Source organism: Cydia splendana, chromosome 18, assembly GCF_910591565.1.
Source record: "Cydia splendana chromosome 18, ilCydSple1.2, whole genome shotgun sequence".
Taxonomy (NCBI): Eukaryota; Metazoa; Arthropoda; class Insecta; order Lepidoptera; family Tortricidae; genus Cydia; species Cydia splendana.
The window spans coordinates 7,394,831-7,419,858 of record NC_085977.1 but is presented as its reverse complement, the minus strand read 5'-3'; the positions used below and the strand labels follow the sequence as shown (position 1 = coordinate 7,419,858).

The 25,028-nt window shown below is 36.1% G+C and overlaps 1 protein-coding gene and 1 long non-coding RNA gene across 2 annotated transcripts in view; one reads left to right on the top strand and one right to left on the bottom strand.

Moving 5' to 3' along the window:
- LOC134799486 (uncharacterized) overlaps positions 1–25,028 on the top strand; it is a 458,421-nt gene that overhangs the window by 279,178 nt on the left and 154,215 nt on the right. The window lies entirely within an intron of this gene.
- LOC134799480 (cell adhesion molecule Dscam2-like) overlaps positions 1–25,028 on the bottom strand; it is a 95,963-nt gene that overhangs the window by 43,134 nt on the left and 27,801 nt on the right. The window contains exons 5-8 of the mRNA XM_063771892.1: positions 20,243–20,318; positions 13,796–13,884; positions 2,933–3,001; positions 561–705 (exon numbers count right to left, since the gene is read on the bottom strand). Of these exons, the coding sequence (XP_063627962.1) occupies positions 561–705; positions 2,933–3,001; positions 13,796–13,884; positions 20,243–20,318 (379 nt within the window). The remainder of the gene's footprint in view (positions 1–560; positions 706–2,932; positions 3,002–13,795; positions 13,885–20,242; positions 20,319–25,028) is intronic.

Here is a 25,028-nt window from a genome sequence, read left to right as displayed (position 1 = left end):
ATAGCACATAACGCGTAGTGCTTGCGTTGTTTTGTACATCAATATCAAACGATCCGAGTAAGGGCCGATCGCCGGAGGTTATACTCTTCCCACGATGTAATAAATGTCGTCGCCATACTTAAAAGGGTCTCATTGACATAAAATGGAAGGCAGATTTTTTTTGATAACTGACTGAATTAATAAGACTCCCTCAAAGATATATATTACTACGATCATTTCATCAGCGTACTATCATAATATGGATTATTAATTGTAGCTTTGCCGTGATCAGAAAAAAATTAAAATAGTAGCTACGATTTTTTTTAAATATTTGTCTTTTACTTATCTCAGGCGGTTATTATGAAGTTGCGCAGTGATTTTTATTAGAAGCTAGCTGAATTTTGGGTCTGAAACTAGTTACATAATACAAATTAGAGCTAAGCCTCCAACCAGTCCGTACCTGGCCATAATATTTTTTTTACCAGCTTAATTTACCTACTGTGTCACTCATAAAAGTGACCCAGCTATAAAAAACTGATTCAGATCTCTGACTTTTTATAATTTAAAAACATGTTACTGACCCATGGTGCGGCGGTATTGGTTGCGAGTCGAGCGTCCATTTGAACCGAGGCGGCGGCTCGCCAACCGCCGAGCATTTCAACGCCACCTGCGCTCCCGGCTGCACTGCTTGCTCGATGAACGTGTACACCAGCTCTGGTCGAGAGTCTGCACACACACGCACACATATCACATCAAATACAAGATGGAGCAAATTGGCTAGTTACATAGTTATAAAGTACGTGTTGGGGGATAAGTTATCTATCCCGGATAACTAACGATGACTACCTACTTACAGCGTAAGATGAATGACTTTCATGGGGCTGCCTGCCCGATTCGAACTTTAAGATACGTCAATTAATAGATCTAGAAACGATATGGGAATCCCTATGTGTCAGTGTCAAAAGTGACGTTTTTGTTTGAAGAAACGTCACATTTGACACTGATATATCTAATCCATATCGTTTCTAGATCTATTAATTGACGTGTCTTAAAGTTCGAATCGGGCCGTACATATTTGCACAATTTGAAAACTATCAACTGTCAGATAGGTAATTACTGATTTCACTGACTTAATATTAGAAATAGACACACAGAGCGGAACAAAAACGTCAACAAAATGTGGGTCAGAATGACATTAGCGGCAAATTTGCATTGATGATAAAAACGCTTACGTAAATTTTGAGTCAAGATAAATGTTTTGTACGGAAAAGAACTTACTGTCGTAAGCATTAAGTGTCAAATTTGTAAACATTAGTACCAACACTGTTAAAACTTTAAGTCCGATGGCACTTGTAACGTCACCATTGTATTTACGTCAAACAACGTCAAACGAGAATAATGAACGAATGGAGTCCCTTTGGTACATTTTAATAGGTATTACTGTACAGAAAAACCAAAGTAATAAATGAAACAAATTTAATTTGATCGGGAGTTCAAATAAAATTTATTCATGGTAACAACCCGTGTAAGTTATCATAAAACAAATTTATTTTTTAATAAGTAAGTATACGTCTTAAAATACTATTTTCCTTGAAATAAATGTGTATTTTAGATCTACATAATACTCTTTGCACTTTCGTTCTTTGCAATATAGTGCATGGGGACATTTAGGTCGCTACTGGTACTGATTGGTTATGGTCTTTATCAAAAAAATCCTGTGGTTGTCACTGTGTTCAGACAGGTTTAGCATTTACAGTTAGTCGATGTAAGTCCTTATTGGTCGTGTATATGTCGGAAACAGGGAAATGGGCCGAACGCACAAGTGCCGTTTTGCCTTGTTTAAAACTGCATCACCCCTATCTCTTGCTATAATAGCAGTCCACTCTGCACGTCGCATAGGTTTTCTTGGAAATCTTGAATTTAAACATAATATTATATCTTACGAATTCCATATAAAAATAAAAATATATTGACCTCACATCGACTCATTAGATTTTTGTTCCTTCACATCCCTTCTTTGGTACTAACAAAATAATTTGTTCAAAACCATGAAATTACCACCAGATTACATAAATTATGTAATGCTATCCAAAGAACTAACCAAAAGAAATACATTCCATGCTTTTTCCTTGTTTTATCATTGTTATTTTTGCATATTTTTACGACCATTTTACGACATTGTTGACAACTTCACATTTGAGCGGTCCATACAAGACTAAACGAAAAAGTAACGCGTGATCTGTTTTAACGTTACTTTTGCGGGGCCATTTTATGCGGCTGATTGGGTATCCAGTTCTTATTCTATATCAATGACTGATTTACACAGTTATATGTACACACACATACCTAGTATGTAGGTTTTTTTTAATGATATAGGAGGCAAACGAGTAGACGGATCACCTGATGGTAAGCGATTACCGCCGCCCATAGACACCCGCAACACCAGAGGGGTTGTAAGTGCGTTGCCGGATTTAAGATCGGAGTACGCTCTTTTCATGAAAGTTTGAAGGTCGTATCGGTCCGGAAATACCGCAAGCGACAGTTCATTCCAATTCCACAGTTTAGGTGCTAATTTAGTGTGGAAACGCGACCGCTTATTTCAGCGTCGTCTAATAGGTATAAATACAAGTACTTTAAAGACCTCTGGCCGCGTAGCCAAGATGCCAATCGCTTACGCTCCGTAGCGATCGAAACGCAACTGTCACTGTCATACTAATATGGAAGAGTGATAGAGAGATATAATGCTTTTCGTTGTCGAAGCGATAGCAATTGTAACCTTGGCTAGGCCGGCTGTTTATATTAATTCAAAATGTCAACAAAAATTTCCTAATGCAGTCTGTGTAGTCTGTGATACACACCGACACAATTTACAAACACATACCTAACAACCAACATGTTAAAACTTTATCGATGTAATAAATCTTATTTTATCACTAGTTGCACCCCCACTCACCCGGCGAACGTTTTATTCTTTTCCTCTTCAACGGACGCCAGGCGCGTTCCGTTAATGAGCACCATGTTACTGAAAATGTAAACGTCCGTATGTAAACATAATTATTAACACGCATTACCTACGCTTCTACGATCGCGTCAGCGGCAATAAAATTACCCACAAACAACATATATACAGTCTGCAGACAAAGTTGCTAAGCGGGCCAGCTGTTCAAAATGATCTTGACGCGACTTTATTGTTATGGTAACATTCCATTTCTAATCGCAGCTGCACTACCGGTACTGAACGCGTCGCTGTCATTGTCAATTTCCATAGTAAAATTGACAGTAATGCAGCTGTGGTTAGAAATGGAATGTTACCCTTAAGCAGCCGGATTCGAACTTTAAGATACGTCAATTAATAGATCTTGAAACAATATGGATTAGATGTGTCAGTGTCAAAGGTGACGTAGTTGTTTGAAGAAACGTCACATTTGACACTGACATATCTAATCCATATCGTTTCTATATCTATTAATTGACGTATCTTAAGTTTAGAATTGGGCCGTAAGAGCGTGTCAAAGTAATTTTGAACACCTCGCCCGCTTAGCAACTTCTGCTGCTGACTGTACAGTCGCCATCAGATATATCAGAGCGGCCGAGGTGTTCACAATATCTGAACACGCACTCTAACGCCTTGACAATAGAGGCGTGTTCAGATATTTGTGAGCGCCCTGGCCGCTCCGATATATCTGATGGCGACTGTACATAATTACTACATATGTTGTCTACATGTAGCATAAATGTAATAAGGGCCTGTTGAAAAATTCACTCAGCTTTCCGTTTTACTATCCGCATTCGTTCGGAATTTATAACCTCGTAAATCGTAAAACCGGCAAAAAATTTACAGCTATGTAGGATCCTGAATTGCCGAGATAAACCGAAGCCCCGATAGCTTTGGCTTATCTTCACCATAAACAACGGATGCCTATAACGTATTTAAATCGTTTGTTTTCAGGATTTTATTGTTTGTGAAAGTAATAAAATAAACACACGCATTTATTTTATCTAGCAGTATTCTGTTTTTGAAACAAATTTCAGTGATCGCTAAGTCAACAGCAGCGCACATATCAAGAGCCAGGCCGGCCGGACAGAACTATCCTTCGAAGCGATGATAAAATAGCTTGTACACAAAACGAACATTGTAACGAGCGAAAAAACCAACTACCCCCCCCCCCCCCCCCCCCCACATCCCCACCGCCCGCCCCCACAAAGATGGATGCCAACGCGAGAAATATCCGGGGAACTATTCCAATTTGGAAAGTTTCCTTTTGGTGAAGCAACCGCACTTGGTTGGGCCCAAATATACTCGAAAAATTGAATCGGGAATCCCTTGAGGTCATCATATTTTATGGGTTTAGATTAAACATTCAAACTAACATTTGCGAACATTTGATTTGTATAAACTGACCCCCTTATTCATAAAACTTCGGGCCTGATTTAATTAAAATATGTTTTATCCCTTTCTTACAAATACATAAGCCAAAATTACAGATAAGGACAAACGATTATTAGCTAATTGAAGTTTGTAGTGCGTTTATGAATAAGGGGTGAGTATATAAGCAAAAAGAATAGATAGTATAGAGGGGTCCTGTCATTGTAAATTTTGTAGTCACAGTTAATTTACTGCCATCTATCGACACACGACTAAAACTCAAAATGAAAACGTATAAAGTTATCAAAAAATGTATATAGTAGTATACCCTATAATGGACACGGACCAGTAATGGGACAAAGAAACATAATTCCTCTAAAATAAGTATATAAAAGTAGTTTATAAACACTGGATATATTTTTATCATAAATAAGAGTCCTAGAGCTGATTATGTTTGAATTTTTATTAAATTTGGTTATTTTTTAAGAAATGTGCGTCAACCCAAAAGTTGTCGTGCCGCTGAAAAAAAATATCACTAAAAATTCTTAACAACTTCGCTAAGAGAGGTAAGTTAATTTATTAAATTTTAATTAATTAATACTTGATGAAAACTAGAATGTGTTTTGTTAATTGCATTTACCATGAGATAAGGTATACAACACACTATGTTGTGACTCCACAGATGTAAAAAAATAGTGGTATTTGGCCCAATCCCATTATAGGAGCTGTAAAACTGCATACCTCCTATGATGGGACAATTGACATAATGATGCTTGCCATGCCATAATTTCATGTTTTAAACAATACAGAAGTAAAATGTAGTTACGAAATATGTCAACCAGGGGGTATTCTCGGACTTAGGATAAATTAATATCGTTTTTCCCAACTTTTATTTAACTTGCCTTGTTAGTTAGTGTGGGTCAAATCTTGGTAGCTGAATTTGACCCACTTTTCGGTTTCCGATTCAGTTGAAATTTTGTGTAAGTACGTAATTAAGTATGCAAATCGGATGATAATGCAATATTATGATAACATGGACTTGATCTGATGATGGAGACAAGAGGTGGCCATGGGAACTTTATCGCAATAAACCCTAACTAATTGTGTTTGGGTATATTAGAATTGTCTCTATGAATCTAAATACAATAATAATTGGCTGTGGAACGAAAAATACATTCAGCGATAAAAGCTTATACCAAAAATTTATTTTTTTGCCATAACTTATTCCCCATTTCAAAATTTTATACTGATAGAGCAATGTCCATTATAGGGGGCCCATTACTGGATCCACGTCCATTACCGGGGGCCCATTACTGGAGCTTTGGTGTCCATGACTGGAGAAAAAAAGCATAGTTTTAATTTGTTAATTATGTGGAAACTCATTGCAGTATCTTTGATACAACACGCCTAAAACATGAAAGGCGGATAGGACTTTCATCTTTTAACACGCTAAGCGGAAGACCATTTACATGTACAAGGGAAATATCATAAATACTCCAAATTTCCTCTTAAATGTCCCATGACTGGTGCTGTTACTATATATATGGATAAATGATTTTATTATTTTTATATCATTTTGATCCATGTTCATTCACTGATATCTATGTGTTATAATTGTTAAATATGAAACGGTGTCGTCACGCCATCTAGCCGAGGATAGGCTAAAGGTGTGTGCGCCATCTATTCGAGAATGACTTTTACTTGAATTCCGAGGCACGTTTTTTCCTTAGACTTTATTCGTCTTATACGAAGTTACATATGTCTTTGATATAAGTAAACAGACACGAGAGCCCGATTCAGACTATTCGTATTAAAACCGTGACAATTTGTTACGGTTTTGATACGACCTTGAATATCGCTCGCATCTGATTGGTCATAGAGAAATATAGTAAGAATAGAGTGCTCACTCCATACATCAGTTTTGGTACCAAAACGACTATTATTTTCGCAGGCGACATCTAGCATCGAGTAGAGGAATTATCAGTACCGCTACTCGATACTAGAATTCTCTAGTGGCGCGACTAACGAAAATTGTATTGAACAACAATTTACAACTAATATTAAAAGAAGAAGGACTTGAAAATAGAGTTCCGGTTGATTAACCGGAACGCTCCGGTCCATAATATTAACTGAAAGTTGTTGAGCATTACAGGCCTATTCGGATTTCGAGATAATCACAAGATCTTGAAACGATTTAGAGATCAACTAGATCTACATTAGATATCGACTAGATGTGACTTGGATATCTAAGTCATAGCTTGTCGAAATCGTTCAAGAGGACCTCCAGAATCGCGGAAACGTCAAATTTGACATATCTATCTTACAAATATCTTTAAATTATCCGTATCGTAACTTGTTGAAGTCTAGTAGAAATCTAATTCATTTTCCGAATCGAGCCGTTAGTCGTTTCGGTCGGTGCTACATCTATTGTCAAGTAGCAGTACCTATTGATAATTCCGCTACTCGATGCTAGAAGTCGACTACGAAAATAATAATATTTTTGGAACTAAAATTGAAGTATGGAGTGAGCACTCTATGGATTGTTGTATGTGAAAGTGAAAGTCGTGCGTGAGATGCGCAACAATCACTAAGATGATTGTCAATGTCGTATCTACGTAAACCAATTCAAAACTGCCCCAAATCTGAACCTGGCTTCGACTGTAGGTACCTTAAAATTCCGGGACCGGTCATCGGACACAGTCAGTAGGTCACAGAGATGACGTAGCGAGGCACCTACTAGTCAAACACAAATCACACATTCGGTGAGATCAAGCCCGTTGTGTTTGTACATACTCATCTGCCATCTGGTTCCGTTGCTACTCTCGTTTGATAGATTAGTAGACCGCGGTGGCATGTTAGCATCCTCTAGCCGCCCAGATACCTATAAAAAGGTCTCCTGTTCCATTCGAATTTGAACTTTGTGTTGACAAAATAAAATTTCAAGTTGCTTGGCAAGGTTTGACGTATGGGCGGCTAGAGGAAAATCTAGGCAGCGACGTTTCCACGTGTCGAGGACATAGCAAACGTGTAACATGCTTGAATGGCCGATATTTTTCCTTTCAGAAATGGTAGACGTTTTCACGGTTCGCTTGCTAAAGGTTTCTTACGTCTCATAAGACTTCTGCTTTGTACTCTACATTTTAATATGTTTGTAAATAAAATTTCTTGGATGAAAAACCGGTCGCAATATAGTTTTGAACATACTCGTACATATGAATGCAAACGGAATTTCCTAGCATAGGTAATGCTCATAAATTGTCTTTTTAGGATACTGAATATTGGTGTTTTAGAATACTTAAATTTCGATATAGCGTCATTATAACTCTAAAATATTATTATTGATATTCTAAGCGTTTCTTTTTCGCACCATTAGTATACATACTGTACGTATAAAAGTACGAGCGGATAGCACGGGCGAGTGAAGTAAAAATGAAGTGATTCAAGTAAATTTGTAGGTACGGTTAGCAGCAGAAGTTGCGAAGCGGGCGAGGTGTTCAAAATTACCTTGACACGCTCTTATTCTCTTAACAATAAAGTCGCGTCAAGATAATTTTGAACACTTGGCCCGCTTAGCAACTTCTACTGCTGACTGTAGGTATGTAATTTGGAATCAGCGCTTGATGCGTTAGTTACTAAAGTTGAGTATTTATTGACATGCCAAAAGCTAGATTAAGCACAATATAAGCTATCTTATGCCCTAAAATTCATTGACAATTTCAAATGGCGCGTTAACTTTGAGACCTAGGTATTCAGATGTCATAATACAATATCAATGATTTCAATATTAAGTGTTCGCTGTCTGCACTCATTTCTATGAGTGTATTATTTATTTATTATTACAATATATTACAGTTCGCACTAGTGTAGTGCACTGCATCATTTTTATTTCAAATATTATACCGTATAATATTTCACAAATTTGAATAGAGCCACCGGTAGACATCACAGGTGAATGCTATGTAATACGGGGTCCAATTAAATCCAGGTCGTTTCAATTTCGGTAATTGGTTTCCTATGAATTTGATTTGATCTGACGTCAACGAAATACATTTCCGAAATGGAACGTTCATTTTGATTCGGTATTACTTATTCATTTGTCTTTAATGCATTGTTGGTATTAAATTAGTTCTCTCAATTTACACAGTAATTGGATTTTTTACAAATTTTAAATCATTTGTGATTTTTATTCTGCATATTCCCTAAGTACTAAGTATTCACCGATAATGATAAAAGTTTTTGTACTCTATTTCTTTGTATTACATGTAACAATGCCTCGTTACATTACATTGCATGTTTAGGTATTCTTTCCTTTTCTTACAATTATAATACATAAGTAGTCAGAGTAATGTAAAATGATCACTCTCCACAGTTTGACACCCGCGACTTACCCGCTTAGAAGAATAAACTAATAAGTTAGTAAGCGCTGCCACGCACCAATTTCCTCTGAGCCGACTACCCGCAGTCCTTATTTTTCTTTCTGAGTGAGTACGGAATTTATGAGAGACCCCAAAGCAATAAAATACCTTGTGAGAAACTGAAGGAGCAAATCGCAATATATTTGTTTCTTGGTGGCTTACGGGAAAATGTCTTTAGTATCCGCACCTAGTAGATATGTCGCAGTCGGATCGTATAATCCGCCGTATTACATTACGGCTAGCCATTTTCAAAAACAGGGGCGTTTTGAAATGCGGCGGTTTAACGATTAGCCGGATTGAATGCGGCTGAATGAGAATCCGCCCGAATGTATTCGGCGCCATACGTTCTTCAACACGGCTAGCCGTAATGTAATACAGCGAATCATTAGCCGCCGCTTTGACAGTTTTTAGTTCCCATTTTTAACACCCGTGGCGCTGCCTGACAAACGCTGGGGTGTCCATCAAATCTGGAGTTCGTCGGACTGTTTCTTTTCAAAAAACATTTCTTTCGCAACTTAACTAGACGGAGCCCCGCTTCGCGGGGCTCCTATTTCTGAGCGGTTTGCCCTTCGGGCATCTGAAGCTACCTAACGAACCTAACCTACCTACCTATTGATTTAGTGAGACGTCCGTGAAAACATTACACTTTGGGGAAAAAAGCGTAGGTAGGTAAGTAGGTTAGGTTCGTTATGTAGCTTCAGATGCCCGAAGGGCAAACCGCCCAGAAATAGGAGCCCCGCTTGCGGGGCTCCGTCTATTTAAGTTGTGAAGGAAATGTTTTGGAAAAGAAACACATGTAGTGCGGTGGGACCATGGTAAAAATAAATTAAATTGCAAACATTGTCAAACTCCGGTTACGTAGGCGACCGAAAGAACTGGTCACTCTAGAATCTAAAATAGTAGTACGATGCGGCTAAACGTTGGCCGCCTTATTGAAGAACGTATCGCAATGACAATCCGGCTAATCGTCGAACCGCCGCATTTCAAAACGCCCCTGTTTTTGATAACGGCTAGCCGTAATGTAATACGGCGGATTATACGATCTGACTACGACAGATATATAGAGCTTTATGCAATTCATTATGTGCCCTGGCCACTATTCGTTTTGTCCGAAGGACATTTGAGTTAAGAAAGCTTTCTTTTTTCGGAATACAATTTTGTTGTATAGTAACAACCTTGAGGATGGGTTATGAATGCAGTGATAATATGCGGTCAGGAGGCATATTCTAATTGTAATAACATGTCATAAATTTGATCTGGATTTGTTATAGATGTGATCTGCCAGTGTCAAAAGTGACTTCAACCAACATCGGCACTTGATAAATCATAATACCCATTACAAATCCAGCTCTAATTCAAAACCTATACTACTACTATCAGAATATGTCTTAATAATCGGCATAAATAAAACTTTGCAATAAAATATCTGTAAATGTCTAAAACACTAACAGGGCTTAAAATACGTCATGATTGATTAATGATTAGTTATATGTGTATAAATACCATCGAATATAATAATATAAAATTGTATTTTATCGAATTGGATTACCTACTGCTATTTGGACATCGAAAACAAATTACGTTTCTGCCTACTGCGCCGGCAGTGCTGCAACATCAGCAAAACAGCCTTATTTCCGCACTAATATACCTACAGCATTGCAGAAATGAGATCCAATAATAGTGTAATATTCCGCGGCGCTGGAACCAGCCTGTCACAGATTTAGAGCGCGTGGATGTCGCAAGAGCGCGATGGTCCTTGTCAGTTGACATAAGGATTAAGCAGCACATTGTGTCTTTTAAATTGTGAAAGTCACATATTAAACAGTGACGAAGTTATACATTTGATAATACTAAGCACTTGTGTTTTTGTGTATGTTTTTTATTAAGTAATAATAAATAATAACTGAAAAATATGACAAGCCAAGACAAAAACGATAAGATTATGTTTTTTTTTGTTTTGTTAAACGTTTACTATTCAAGAAATAAGCAATTTTCATATCATTTTTTAAAACAGTAAGTAATGCACTCTACCTAATTCGTAAGTATTATTAACATACAACGTATCTTAAGATAGGTTTGCGCACTAAGCAATGTAAGAAATATTTTTATTTCTCTAAAAGTATCAGGAGACACACATTCGTACGAACGCCTTATAGAAGCTAGTACAAAATAAACTTGAACTTTGGCTCGCTTTCGATACGGAACCCTAAAAGATTATGATAACATTATTTTCATTTACCTACAGAGTTTCCACGAGGGATTAATGGTGCTTATGTTTTCAAGGGACTGAAAAGCGGAAAATCCCTTTTGTTGCACATTCTATTCAAAGGCACATCCATGTTGTTCGCTAACCCGTTTATATTTATAGCCCGTCTTATTATGAACCGCAAAGTATATTCCTTTTACTAAATTCACAATATCCTAACTTACTTTACTTCTACCATTGCAAAAACGATCCTAGCTTCATTATCATAAGGTTACAGTTTCTTTAAAAAAAAAATACAAGAGGTGAAGAAACACGCAGTATATTTTAAGTCGGCCAGTCCTTTTGTTACGAATAGGCAGAACAAGATTCATTATTGTATTAAAGCTATTTTTAATGAAAATACCTTTACAAGAGAGTCTAGACTGTTCCATTTCGTGGGCTTTAATTTTCTGTCTGCGTGGTGGAATTAACTTACCTTAGTTAATTGAAGCTAAGATTAAGTACAATCAATGCAGATGCCATTTATGAAACACAATTTGTAGAAATAAGGTATTATTTAGGTACTTATAACGTGTTTGTCACACCTCTTTATTACATTTTACGAAGTACGAGTAAATACGCTTGAGAAAGGATAAAAATGTATGCCTAAGACAATTATACAAACATTCATAATCGTATCTTTGATTTCTGTTTTATACTGTCTAATGTTCATCAAATATATCTATCACTAGATGACCCGGCGAACTTCGTTTCACCTACCTATAGTTATCTATTTAATATTATGCACTTTCTTAGTTTTTTCTTTCATAAGAAGCTTCTACTGACAATAATATACATAACACGAAAAGATTCAGCGAAATTGGTCCAGCCGTTCACGTGTGATGCCATGACCAAGGGAAATAGGTCATTATTATAAGTGACGTTATCAATGAAATGGGACCTTATTGTCGATGGCGCTTACGCCGTTATTAACCTCTAGCCGCCCATACGTCAAACATTGGCAAGCAAAATGAAATTTTATTTTGTCAACACAAAGTTCAAATTAGAATGGAATGGGAGACCTTTTTATAGGTCTCTGGGCGGCTAGAGGTTAACGATGCTCCGATATAAATACAATGCCGCGCGACGCGTTGCGGCGTAAGCGCCATTGACAATAAGGTCCCTTTTCATAGATAATGCCCCATATATATAGATTAGACAAAATACAATGTTATTAAACATCTGGTAACGTTTTGTTTTCTCGGAATAATATCCGGAGCCAGGGAACCTTAAAATGATACGTGCTCGAGTTAATGGAAAAATAAACGATCCCTAGAAAGCCGCATTTTTTGCCCTATTTAATAATAATAATTTTATGTTTCCTGTTTCGTTGCTAGTTAATAATTAATGTTTTATCAAACCCTTAGGTATTGACGTATGTAGGCGAAATAGGGGTTGTAAGATTGTTTTATTTATGTAGGTAGTAAAACCAATAGTAAAAGCAAAAAGAATAGATAGTATAGAAGGGTCCTGTCATTGTAAATTTTGTAGTCACTCTAAATTTACTGCCATCTATCGACACACGACTAAAACTCAAAATGAAAACGTATAAAGTTATCAAAAAATTTATATATATGGATAAATGATTTTATTATTTTTATATCATTTTGATCCATGTTCATTCACTGATATCTATGTGTTAAAATTGTTAAATATGAAACGGTGTCGTCACGCCATCTAGCCGAGGATAGGCTAAAGGTGTGTGCGCCATCTATTCGAGAATGACTTTTGCTTGAATTCCGAGGCACGTTTTTTCCTTAGACTTTATTCGTCTTATACGAAGTTACATATGTCTTTGGTAAAAGATACGGAATGAGCTACGCTTTACTCCGGCGGCGTAGCAGGGTGTAGGTCATCGTAGCCGATCGTAGCGTTTTTAAAGGTACCATTGCCCCGGCTGAATATTGGAGCGGCGTTAAAATAATAGCATAAGCGCCAGCCGCCATAAGGCACCTTTTGCTGTGAAACGTCACATATCTTTACTATTTCATATCTCGTGAATCTCTAATTAATTTCCTGAATCGCGCCGTTATTGTAAGAAAAAACCGGAGAAGTGCGAGTCGGACTCGCCCACCGACGGTTCCGTACTTTTTAGTATTTGTTGTTATAGCGGCAACAGAAATACATCATCTGTGAAAATTTCAACTGTCTAGCTATCACGGTTCGTGAGATACAGCCTGGTGACAGACGGACGGACAGACGGACGGACGGACGGACAGCGGAGTCTTAGTAATAGGGTCCCGTTTTACCCTTTGGGTACGGAACCCTAAAAATTCAAAGTGAGCTAATACTGAGCTACGCTTTGAGCTTTGCTCCGGCGTAGCATGCTGTCTGTAGGTCATCGTAGCCGCTCGTAGCGCTATTAACGAAAATGAACGTTGAAGAGTTAACTTCATCAAAGTATTTATTTATTTAATGTCACCTCTATTGCACAAAAGAAAACCTTACAGTACAAAAGGCGGACTTAATGCCACGAGGCATTAAAATGAGTTTTCCCTTTTTGTAAATAAAATTCAAAGTGCGCATTTACCTCCTAAACTAACATAATATTTAGAAATAAGTTATTCAGTAAAATAAGGAACATCATGAATAACATTTGGACCGTAAGCTGAAACTGGAAGCTTTTCTAGCATTATCCCTTTGTTCAGTGAAAGGAGTTCCGGGTAAATTACGTGTGTAACTTTTTTGTGTACCTATAATTATTTTTGTTCAATAAGGTATAGGTACCTATAATCAAAATATTTACGATATTTCTATTATTACCAACATTTTTACTTTGAAAATACTTACCATTATTGTCGTGTCTCTCAAAAAGTGATCTTCTCGAAGAATTTACCCTGTACGCCTTCGGCGTTCTATTTCTGAACAGTTTCTGGTATCTGTAAAATAAAGTTTACATTGAAGAAAATAAGATATCACTTGTTAATTTAAGAAATGGTAATAAAAGTAATTAAACTGTCTATTAATTTAATTTATTTTCCTTTATAAAAAATGAAATAGTTCACAGACGCCTTATGTTTTATGTTATCATAAGATTTTTTCTGTTTTTTTTTTTAAATTCAAGATAACAGCATGATAAGTCTATCTTGAATTTGAATACCAGAAAAAAATTGATACTTTAAGAAGTTCTTCATAACACTACATTTAATAGGTACTTAATGTGTGCCCTGCCAACCTCCTTCATACTTCAAGTAAACAAGAGCTAAGTTTTCCATCTATTGTGTGGGTGCATATTTTATTTATTGCACTTCTTGCGTACGCAAATAAATATGTTATGATGCCGTATTTTTAGATGCGTAGATTTGTATTAATATATTTTTAGAGTACTTATTTTGCCTGCCTATATTTGACGTATCTTAAAGTTCGAAACGAGCCGTATGCGTAGTATCAAAGAGAATTTAAAATAAAGGCGGATTGTCAAAGTAAATTATGTAGCCACATTAAATTTACTGTCATCTTTCGACATAAGATTAAAACTGTTAGAACGCCATGTGACTTTGATCCTTATTCTTTCACATATGTGTCAATTTGTTAAATGTCAAAAATTAACGGTATATTACTCGACAGTAGGCCAAAGATATGGTTCAATCTTTTCGAGCGATGGCGCCATACCTAAATGTAAATGTACTGTGGCTACATAATGTGCCATGACAGTAACTCTCTATACACTCTATTATCTTTGGTAGTATATTAGGTCATCATCATCATAACTTAAGAGCTTTGCTCTTAGTAGTAGTAGTAGTAAAATACTTTATTGTACAAAAAGAAACATAAAACATGAAAGAACACAAATGACAGATGATGCTCTTGTCGGTGGAGTAATCGCCAATCATTTCTTTCTTGTGCCAGTCTTTTAATTTCCTCACTACATATATCAGCAGTATATTAGGTACTCGTAGTATATTATACTTATGTGTTAATGTAAAACGAAAAGTAGGTCTAGGTGCAACTTAGCTCAGAAGTTCAGAGCAGGTACTTTTTACTGTTGTTAAGATTGAAAGACTTTTACACTTACAGTATACACAAACATTTCAAGCCACCTCATTTTATCTTTGCCTGGTTTTTCACAATATTTTGAAGTTTCCTCTAAATAAAAACAAAAAGGGTAAAGATAAAATGTCACGTTCCCCCCATTTTCTGATAGAAACCCCGATAACGATAACCAATTTACAAATTAAGTGATTTACCCATCAACCTCGATCGAGTATCGGCCGTGGCGGCTATGCCCCAACCATAACATTATTATTTCCTCGTATTAATAAATTAATCCCCTCGACGTAATTATTTTACAGAATGGGTTTGTATTCATTTTATTATCAATCGGGAATTAAACGTATGTAATTTAGGTTTTGTTTGATGTACCTGAACAAAGGAGCCTGCCAATTACGAGTTTCAATAATGAACTTGGGTTATTTCTCAGTCTCCTTTTTAATCTAAGCCTGCCTTCTCCCTTCCTTAATATCGTATGTTTAAAATAAATGAACTGTACACCTAATATGTAGCTGAAATAAGGGTCATTTTCCCAAATTACGAGATCTGTGGGTTTGTAAAATAAGTAAAACAACAGCAGCCGATTTTGCTAATTGCAAGAAACAAACGACGGAAACACAAAGCGACATACATCAACGGAGGCCGTATTGTATAATTAGAAGGATAATTATTCTCACAAACTCACTCGATAATTTAATTGCGAGACCTTACCTCGTTCGGGAAACGAAACTCGAACAAACAAAAGAGTAGTTAGTAGTAGTAGAGTGGTGGTATACAATACGTTTAATTAAAGAAAAGCGAAGGTATGAAATGGAGAAGTAACAACTCTAACAAATATATATCGACTTTAAAAACTATTGTAAGGGTTTTTAAGGGTAATTTTATTTTATTATTCACAAAATATCATATTGTACAATAGGTGGTATGAGATTATTAATGCAATTTTTAATCGACAAACTTTAAAGAAGGCATTAATTATTTTTTACTTCAACTACACTACTAGGTACAACTACAAGTTTAGCAAGTGAGGTGACTCGTACAGTTCTATTGCGCTTCGCGCTTATGCACGTGAGAGTATATGCATTTTAAAACTTGTTAAAATGTCTACCTTACTGTATGACATCAGTACAAAACCACTATATGATATACAAATTCATATATTTATGTAACATGTTCTTCTGTTTCCCAAAGGAATACTACATAAAACAGACTCCTCAAGTCCAATGTTCAATAAACTATTTTATATGCTCATCCTTTTATATACGATCGAATATCGCGTCTCCGCTTTTGTAGATTTTTACCAAGCAAAAAGAAAACCTTACTACCGCACCGATAGTTTGATATTTAAAATTGAGTTTCAGTGACACAAAAAATGGGACGCCGTGGAAATATTTTCACGGCAAAAACTGAATCGAGAGATTTATATAGGCAGCTGACCTAGTATTCAATTCGCTACTTGAAATTAAATTCTTTTGACCATCCGCGAGTGAAAACTGTGGCATTTTTTTCAATGGGTCATTATTAGAACTACTATAGCTTATCCAACTTAATATTATACTTAAGTAATTAATAAGTTGCCGATGCCGACACATTTAGATAGACTTTGTATATTTCGGTATCTAAATGTTTTATAGAAAACAATCATCACTATTGAGCGGGAACACCGTATGTAACTTTTACTTGTAAAAATACTCCCCCTCTACTTTTCTAATTTGAGCAACGCGTAACCCACGAAATGTGTCAGATCAACGGTAAGTAGGCGTACGGCTAAAGATAACTGTATAATTGAAGAAAACACAAACATCTCTCCTACATATAAACCAAACCCACGCCACGAGACCAATGTTTTTGTTGTTTGTTTGTCTAAAGGGGCCCACTGATTAACAGTCCGCCGGACGGTATCGGCCTGTCAGTTGTTCGAATCTGTCAAAATTTGGTTCTAACTGACAGGCCGATACCATACGGCGGACTGTTAATCAGTGGGCCCCTTTAATTTTCCTTTTATGCATGTACTAAGTTCTGGCGTTAAATAAATGTATTTTCTTTCTTTCTTTATACATATGTCGGGGCAAGTATGAATACCCACGTTTTATAATTATTTAACAAACAAACACGTTACAGTAGAGCCGTTAATTTTATATTTGTTTACACTTAATTATACGTTATATTCGTACACAGAAAACATGACAGAATGTTTGAATTTCTAATTAATTCTACAGTTTGTACCTACAGCGATTATATAACATTTCCTCCACTGTAAGTAGAATGGTCTGAGTTTCAGATATGATTTCTATTCAATCCAATAGATTGAGTTGTTGAAACGTCAAAGTATATGTATTCAGGCAAGTTCGCCTGTCGAACACTAGAATATGACAAAGTTCGTCGTCGCCAAGAGAAGTTTTATTGCGATTCTACTTCACTCAAACGGCTATTTGCAATTTAATATATAGAATACAATTATCTATTGGTTTGCCCGTTGAAGTTAGTGCAAGTAACTAATAGACTTACTGCGGAACTGTACTCAAGTTTAATGAAAATGTACAACACATTACTTTCCCTAACATAAGCAACAAATCGAATCTAGCTTTGCATGGGTACGTGCCTAAACAAGTAACCACTAGAATTACTTAACTGTTCCATTTAAGCTACGCATGTAGAACTACAAAATCTTTTTCCTACTCCCGTACTTTTATTTGTTATATAAAGGGTCGTGCACACATCTTTAAAACCCTACTACCTACTAGTTGTCAAGACAAGTCTTTAGTCTATTCCCCAAAAATGCATTTGTGCATACACGCAGTATCTTTTTGGCACTTTTCGATACTTCGTGTAATGACCACTTAAAAAATATTTTATGAAATACATTGTTGTCAACCTTATTTTAAATGTCATCTCTGACAAATAAGTGAACCATAGTCCACAGACATGTTTTTGTAATTTCATTCATTCATTTTCCATTCTTTGCTACTTCTTGAATGTGGTTATTGTGGTTGTCGAATAAAAACTTAACTTTTGTGTTAAAAGTAAGTGCTTAGTCGTAGAAAAAGTATTGTATGCAACGTTGTTTAACTGAGTCAAAAAATACTCGTGGCGTCTTTATTAACAATTTTCGGCGAAAAACAACAGTTGCATAAAATACTATTATATACTTTCATAAAATGTTTATTAAGGGCTTTAGAATTTTAAGAAATTGGTTATATTTATTAAAATACTAAGACGCATTAATTAGTACAAATTAGTAGCTGTAAATTTGATAGCTGAGGTCGATGGTGTTGTGCTGTCCCCTATATTAAGTGGTACAAGATTGCTTATGAAGAACTAGCAATCGTGAATCCAGTCAAGTACAACCAAACTTATGCCTCCGTAAAGCACCTTCTACTTTAGGTATCTTTTGGCTATAATATTTTAACTAATTTGTGCTTTATATATAGTATTCCTAAGATCACAATGAAACCCCTTCTCATAGTTAGTTTCATTCAGGTATTCAATGGGACACGGTTCTCAATAACATGCCTACCTAACTAACGAAACGCAGTTCCCAATCATAAGCGGCAAATTGACATGCAGTCAGATTCAGGAGGCCTGTCCGAAGTAATAAAATTTTAACTGGATTTATTATTGATATAATACGAACTGTTCTCCACTCGCAGTGTTTCTCGCTGGTGCTTATTAGTGAGCGTGAGATGCACTGAGAGGCGTATCATGTTTGTACCATATCAGTAATAAATCAAGTTGAGATATTTAAAGTTCGAAGTGTCGCCCTGCATGGTTATGGAGTGCCAAGCGACCGAAACACGATTGGCAGTAGTAATTGAAATAGGTTTGGAACAACAAGAGTCGGCTATCGTATAATAGTAGTATTTCTGTCGGATAGCTACAAATGTCCCGTGTAATAGTATTAATTACGTACTGTTAGCATTTCAACGTACACAAAATTGGATAAGGGTAACTAGGTGAACGTAAGCTAGTAGAGTGGTATATTAACCATTAAATTGTTTGAATTGTAATGCACAAATGAGTCGCTTAACTTCAAACTCGGGTAAAACCATCAGTCAGATTATGCTATTTTGGTATTATGAAAAGGCAATAGGGTAGATATTTACTGAGAGGATCGAATGGATTTACCCGAGTTTGAAGTTAAGCGACACAAATAACAGTATGATCACGCGTGACAGAATTCATGTTCAATATTTCTGTGGCATTCTCCTGGAGCAAAAACGGCTACACGACGTGTGTAAGTTTACAGCTAAGGATTTGGAGCACACTTGCAATCTTGCATGCATGTAACATGTAAAAACTCATAAATATTCGTAACACAATTAAATTAATTAATGTACCTAAGACTACAGTACATATTTTTGCAATTCACCCATTTTCTGCGTTGAGGGAATCATAATATTCATAATACATTTAGGCTATAGCTAATATCTGTACCTATAAGTTGGTTAGCGGGAAAACTGTTCTGCGTGTCCGTTTAGTTTGAAATTTAACGTCAAAACTCTAGGTATATTCAATTTAGTCGCCTTAATACCTATCTACCTATTATACAATTTGCTTGCAGTAAACGGATAGCCTCGATCCGCAAACTTAGCCTGAAGTCCTATCAACTAAGATATCTATTACAATAAAAGATGATTCAAGTTTTTACGAATCTTGGATATAAAGTTAATGAAATATTCACGTCACAAGTGCGAATACTCTCAAGTGTTACAAACATTTTGCTGCTAATTAATGGTTACTTTGTTTTATATCTCTTTCATTCTATAAATAGTAAAGTATTTAATGGAGATGGACTTTTTGCAAATTATGATATTTATTTAAAATTTACTTTGTAAATATTTTTTACTTTATAAAAATATGACTAACAGTAGCTGTAACTTAAACTAATCTAAAACGTCAAGTGTCCCAGTTTCCGCAAAGCTATCACAGCAACAAGGAGGATGAGACGCCGGCAGGGCACAACAGATAAAGTTGTCTACGGGGTGAGACGCGAAAATTAGGGTAAGAAGTGGGTCAAAGTCGAGCGGGGTCGACGCCCGCGGCCCCGTCTAATTACGTAACGATGTCGCCACCGTCGCCGCACGACTTTACTACCTACTACAAACATCTCTAGACACACTTTCCCTTAACAAGTATCCAGGTCGAGTGACTTTCATACTTTTATGCAGAAACTTACATTGTTGTTTGTAGAATAGCACTAGGGTTTACAGCATTGTTGTAACTTATGATCGTTTAAAGCGTACTTACTCCTTCAGTTGGATAATAATGCATTTATGCAGCTCACGCCTTTTATATCTGCCTTTCTTTGTAAGCTGGGATAGACCTGCGGAACATAATCATTATATTAGATATTTAACATAAGAGCTTATTCAAACACAGTGGGTAAGATAGCAGTAAGTAAGAATACATTCTCAAAGGAAATTAAATATTTATTCTCATACTTTAGTGTTAACACTTTCGCTGCGACAAGTTAACAGGGCAATTAAGTATACTTGATCCGACCTGCTGACAAATCGAAAGCGATAAGTTGTACAAAAATTAAAACAATCACTATGAAATAGTACCTACTCTTCCAGCGCCACTTGCGATATTAAATGACCTACTTAAACAGTCTCAAAAAGTTTGAAAAGCCTGATTCCGTTAAATAATAAAATATTTTGTTAAGCGTTCAGCTTTTCATCTACCTACACGCATTAATAGAAATCGGTCACGAGTCAGAAAACCATTCAATAAAACGCTTCGAGTGCCTACATACTTACTGACACAGTTACAGCATCCAACAGATCCAACACACGCACAGCGTCATCCCAAAGGCACATTTCATTTATATTTTCGGGCATGCCCAATAAAATCAATACTGTGAACTTTCCAAGAGTGCAGTGACCTAGTGCCAACCGTGCCACACGTTGCATTGCATAAACTTGCCGGGCCGTAAAATAAAACTGGATGCCTGTGATTTTCGCCAATTTGGAAATCGGATCATTAATTAATCCAATTGGATTTATTGGATTCTTTAATTCTTGTAAGGCAAAAATGAGCACCTTATAACAACATCTTACGTAGAATTTTTATAACTATTAATGTTATTAGCAATTGGATGGAATGTGGATTTTTAAAATTTACGACGACTTCACGAGTGTGATGAGATTACCGTTAAAGGGTTTAGAGTACCTAATCTCATCACACTCGTGAAGGGTGTTAGGTACCTATGTATACTATTCAGGCGTGTTATATAGCTAATATATACTCCCGTGGGAATAGATAGCGTTTTTAGCGTTATATTTATAATGTAAATGTAATTGATATATACATTTGTATATATTATAAAAATCTTCACCTTTTCACAGTTAGCACAAAATATACCTAATTAAATTTTAATTATTATTACGAATACTTTTAATAATTAATATTACAATTAAATTAAGGTACAATCAAATATACGAATATTAAATACGAAAAAGTAAAGGTGATGTTCACTGTATATAATATAAACACAGACGATATTCATGAAATATGTAAGGAGCAAACAACTCATACTTCATTCCGCGGCACGGAAAGATTCATGATTGTCAAAAGGCCCACTATTCACCGAGACGCGGGGAAGACTACCTTCAGGGAAATATATATTTCTTGGCCTCTATTTCGTAATATCGTACTGTGCCTTTTACCTATATGCAACGTAAGACGCGCTGGGAACGGAGCAGACTAATGTATAAAATAATCTATTACCTACACATAATTGTCTTTAGCGTTGTCATTGAAATGTCACGGGCTTACAATAAAAGTTTAATTTGCTTTTGGTTCTAACCTAGTACCTTTAGGTGTAAGACAAACTTGACTAATTTCCCACACCTTTTTTTTAATACCACATTAGTGGCAAACAAGCGTAAGGCGTGCCTAATGGTAAGCTGTCACCATAGCCTATCGACGTCTGCAACTCCAGGGGTGTTAAACGCGTATTATTTGCGTATGAATCTTGCGATGCAAACCCTCGCCGGGAATGACCAATAGTTATTCTTGGTCAGCACCTAGCTTTCTATAGATATCTTCCAAACAAACATTTGTTTCATATAAATTCGAATGCCGTTTTAAAGCACACCGCGTGTTTTCTTACGACAACACGCGGCATTCAGCAGATTTACATTCGCCGGGACAGATTACCTCCGCACACAACTAAAGCGTACCACTTGAAAAACGATAAAAATCCCTTCTGAATGCGCATATTTCCCTGCGTGCCGCGGGACCGAGACAAAGGCCTGCGAAATTACAGTCTTGCTTTTAAATGCGAGAATGAATCGCAATGTCTCATCCCCTCAAAGCTTTGAGATCCGTTGTGCGATGCAGCGTTGAGCCTCCGCCTTCCTTGAATACACAACGTTCGGGATCTGTTTCTGTTTAAAACGTACCTATTGTTTAACTGTGTAGTTCACTTCATTATACATTCACGGATAAGTTTTGGTGGAGCGTAATAATGAAGATAAATGTTATTCTCGATTACCGTCATCATTTTCAGTGCTTATACTAAAATAATATGTTTGTAATGGGCAATGTAAACTAGCAACACGCACTAAGCTTATAGCTAATAATTGCTCATAAGAAATCTCAATCGAGGAACAAAGAAAGATAAACCACATTTAAACTGCGCGCCCCTCTACAGAGCACCTAGTCCCAGATAAATAATAATTTTATAGACGCATAATATCTAGATGCAAGGCGTGTGACTTTTGTGTTTATTTAGATAGCGTCCAACGGGTCTTAGAAAACACGCAGTCTAAATAAAATACTAAGTATGCTTACATATGTATAGTTTAACTAGTGACCCACCCCGGTTACACAAAACCTTAACAAATTATAGACCCAAACCTTCCTCAAGAATCACTGCATGAAAATCCGTTCAGTAGTTTTTGAGTCTATGGCAAACATACTTACACACAAACAGACAGAGGCGGCGGGGGACTTTGTTTTATAAGGTGTAGTGAAATTTAAAGGCTGAACGTTCTTTGATTATTACTTACGAAGTAATCTAAATCATGTATTTGACAGTGACGTTCGATTGATTGGGGTTAATCCAGTTTCGACATAAGTTCCACGAAACCGACGTCATTTTGCAGCAACAGACGTCCGCTTAGAAGTTAAGATATTACATGCTATATAAGGATCACGGACTATATTCGTAAAATCCAGAGTCTAGTACATAAAGGAGTCTTACAACCCCTATATAATTCTGAGAGAGATTTAGATGACATTAAATAATATTTTTAAATTTTAGTTATTTGCGTAAGGAACTGCTGCCCTAATGATATTCATTATTTCAAAACGTCAAAATTGGACTTGACTGAGCGCAGTTAAAGTCACAAAAGTAGATAAAGTATTCTGAGCCCTTTAGACTAGACAAAAAAAATGAAAATCGCTCTCCTTCTTGATGCGACTGGAAAATCATATTACTTTTAAGCAACCGGGTTTTTTAACCTAATTAGACCCCGCTGAATCCGGTTGCTCGATCGAAATCTTGACCGGAAGTGAGATGTTTGACATTAAAGGTCCCTTTTTTTCGTTTTTCGTAAATAACTCTTAAACGGTGGCGCATAGCAAAAAATTTTCTATTACATAAGTAATCTGCTTAAAATTGCCTACAAGAAAGATTCAGTACAATTTTTTGCTAGGATCAATATTCAAAGAGATATTAACGCGGGAAATTTAATTATAATCACTTCTCAGGTCCTTTGTTTTAGTTTTTCGTAAATAACTCATAAACAGTGGCCAATTTCAAAAAATGTTGTTAAACCTATTTAAACTGTTGTGAGACATACTAACATTGAATAATTTTACGGTTTAGACTCACTTGTTTTTAGTCACTCGCGCGACATGTTTCGGAGAGCCTAGGTCTCCTTTCTCAAGCACTAACAGTGCGAGCAGCGTTCACGACGGCCGTGTATCGCTTACTGCGGCTCGCCGCGTCGCACGCTGCGCGCGCGCCGAGAAAACAGGTTGGGGGAGGTCTTCCGCTGTTATTGTAGGCGGGCATAGTGGTGTGTTTGGGCTTGGGTCACCTAACACTTGTAGCGATACACAGCACGAACATGTCGCGCGAGTGACTAAAAACAAGTGAGTCTAAACCGTAAAAATATTCAATGTTGTTAAACGTTAATAATCTACACAAAATTTTGAACAAAAAAGATTTCGTACACTTTTCGCAGGGATCAATATTTAAAAAGATAATAAAGAGGTAAAGTTAATTATAATAAATTCTAAGGTTCCTTGTTTTTAATTTTTTTGTTAATAATTTGAAAAGTTAATATTATGTAATCTTAATACCATTCCAATTAGCTGACCGAGGGCGGGTTTAAATTCAGCAAGCTGTACCCGCACCTTTTTCATTACTTACACAATTTGTTACACAATGTTTAGATTAATACTTACCTACTTACTCCTTATACCTAAGATGGACTAATTACCTACCTAACCCTTATACTATACCTAAGAACTTATGTAAAAAGTAATGAAATAAACGCATTTGTATTTGTATTTGTATTTAAAAGTATGACTCTTAGCAATAAAAATGTTATACATAAATAATAAACATAAAATTTCCTACAAGAAACTTTTCGCTAGGATCAATATTTAAAAAGACAAAGCAGCGGGTAAGTTAATTATAATCAATTTTAAAGTCCCTTTTTAGTTTTTTGTAAATAACTCGTAAACGGTGTCCCATAGCAAAATAGGTTTTTAAGAATAAATTGTCTACATAAAATTTCCTCCAAAAAACATCTGGACCACTTTTCTCTAGGATCAATATTTAAAGCGATATTAAAGGAAGAAAGTTAATTACAATCAGTTCAGAGATCACTTTTTTTTAGTTTTTCGTAAATAACTCGTAAACGGTGGCCCGTTGCAAAACAATATTATACATAAATATTAAACAATATTATACAAAAATTGGCCACAAAAAAGGTTCTATACAATTTTCGCTACGATCAATATTTAAAGAGGTATTAAAGGGGGTATGTTAATTAGGTATAATCAACTTCCAGGT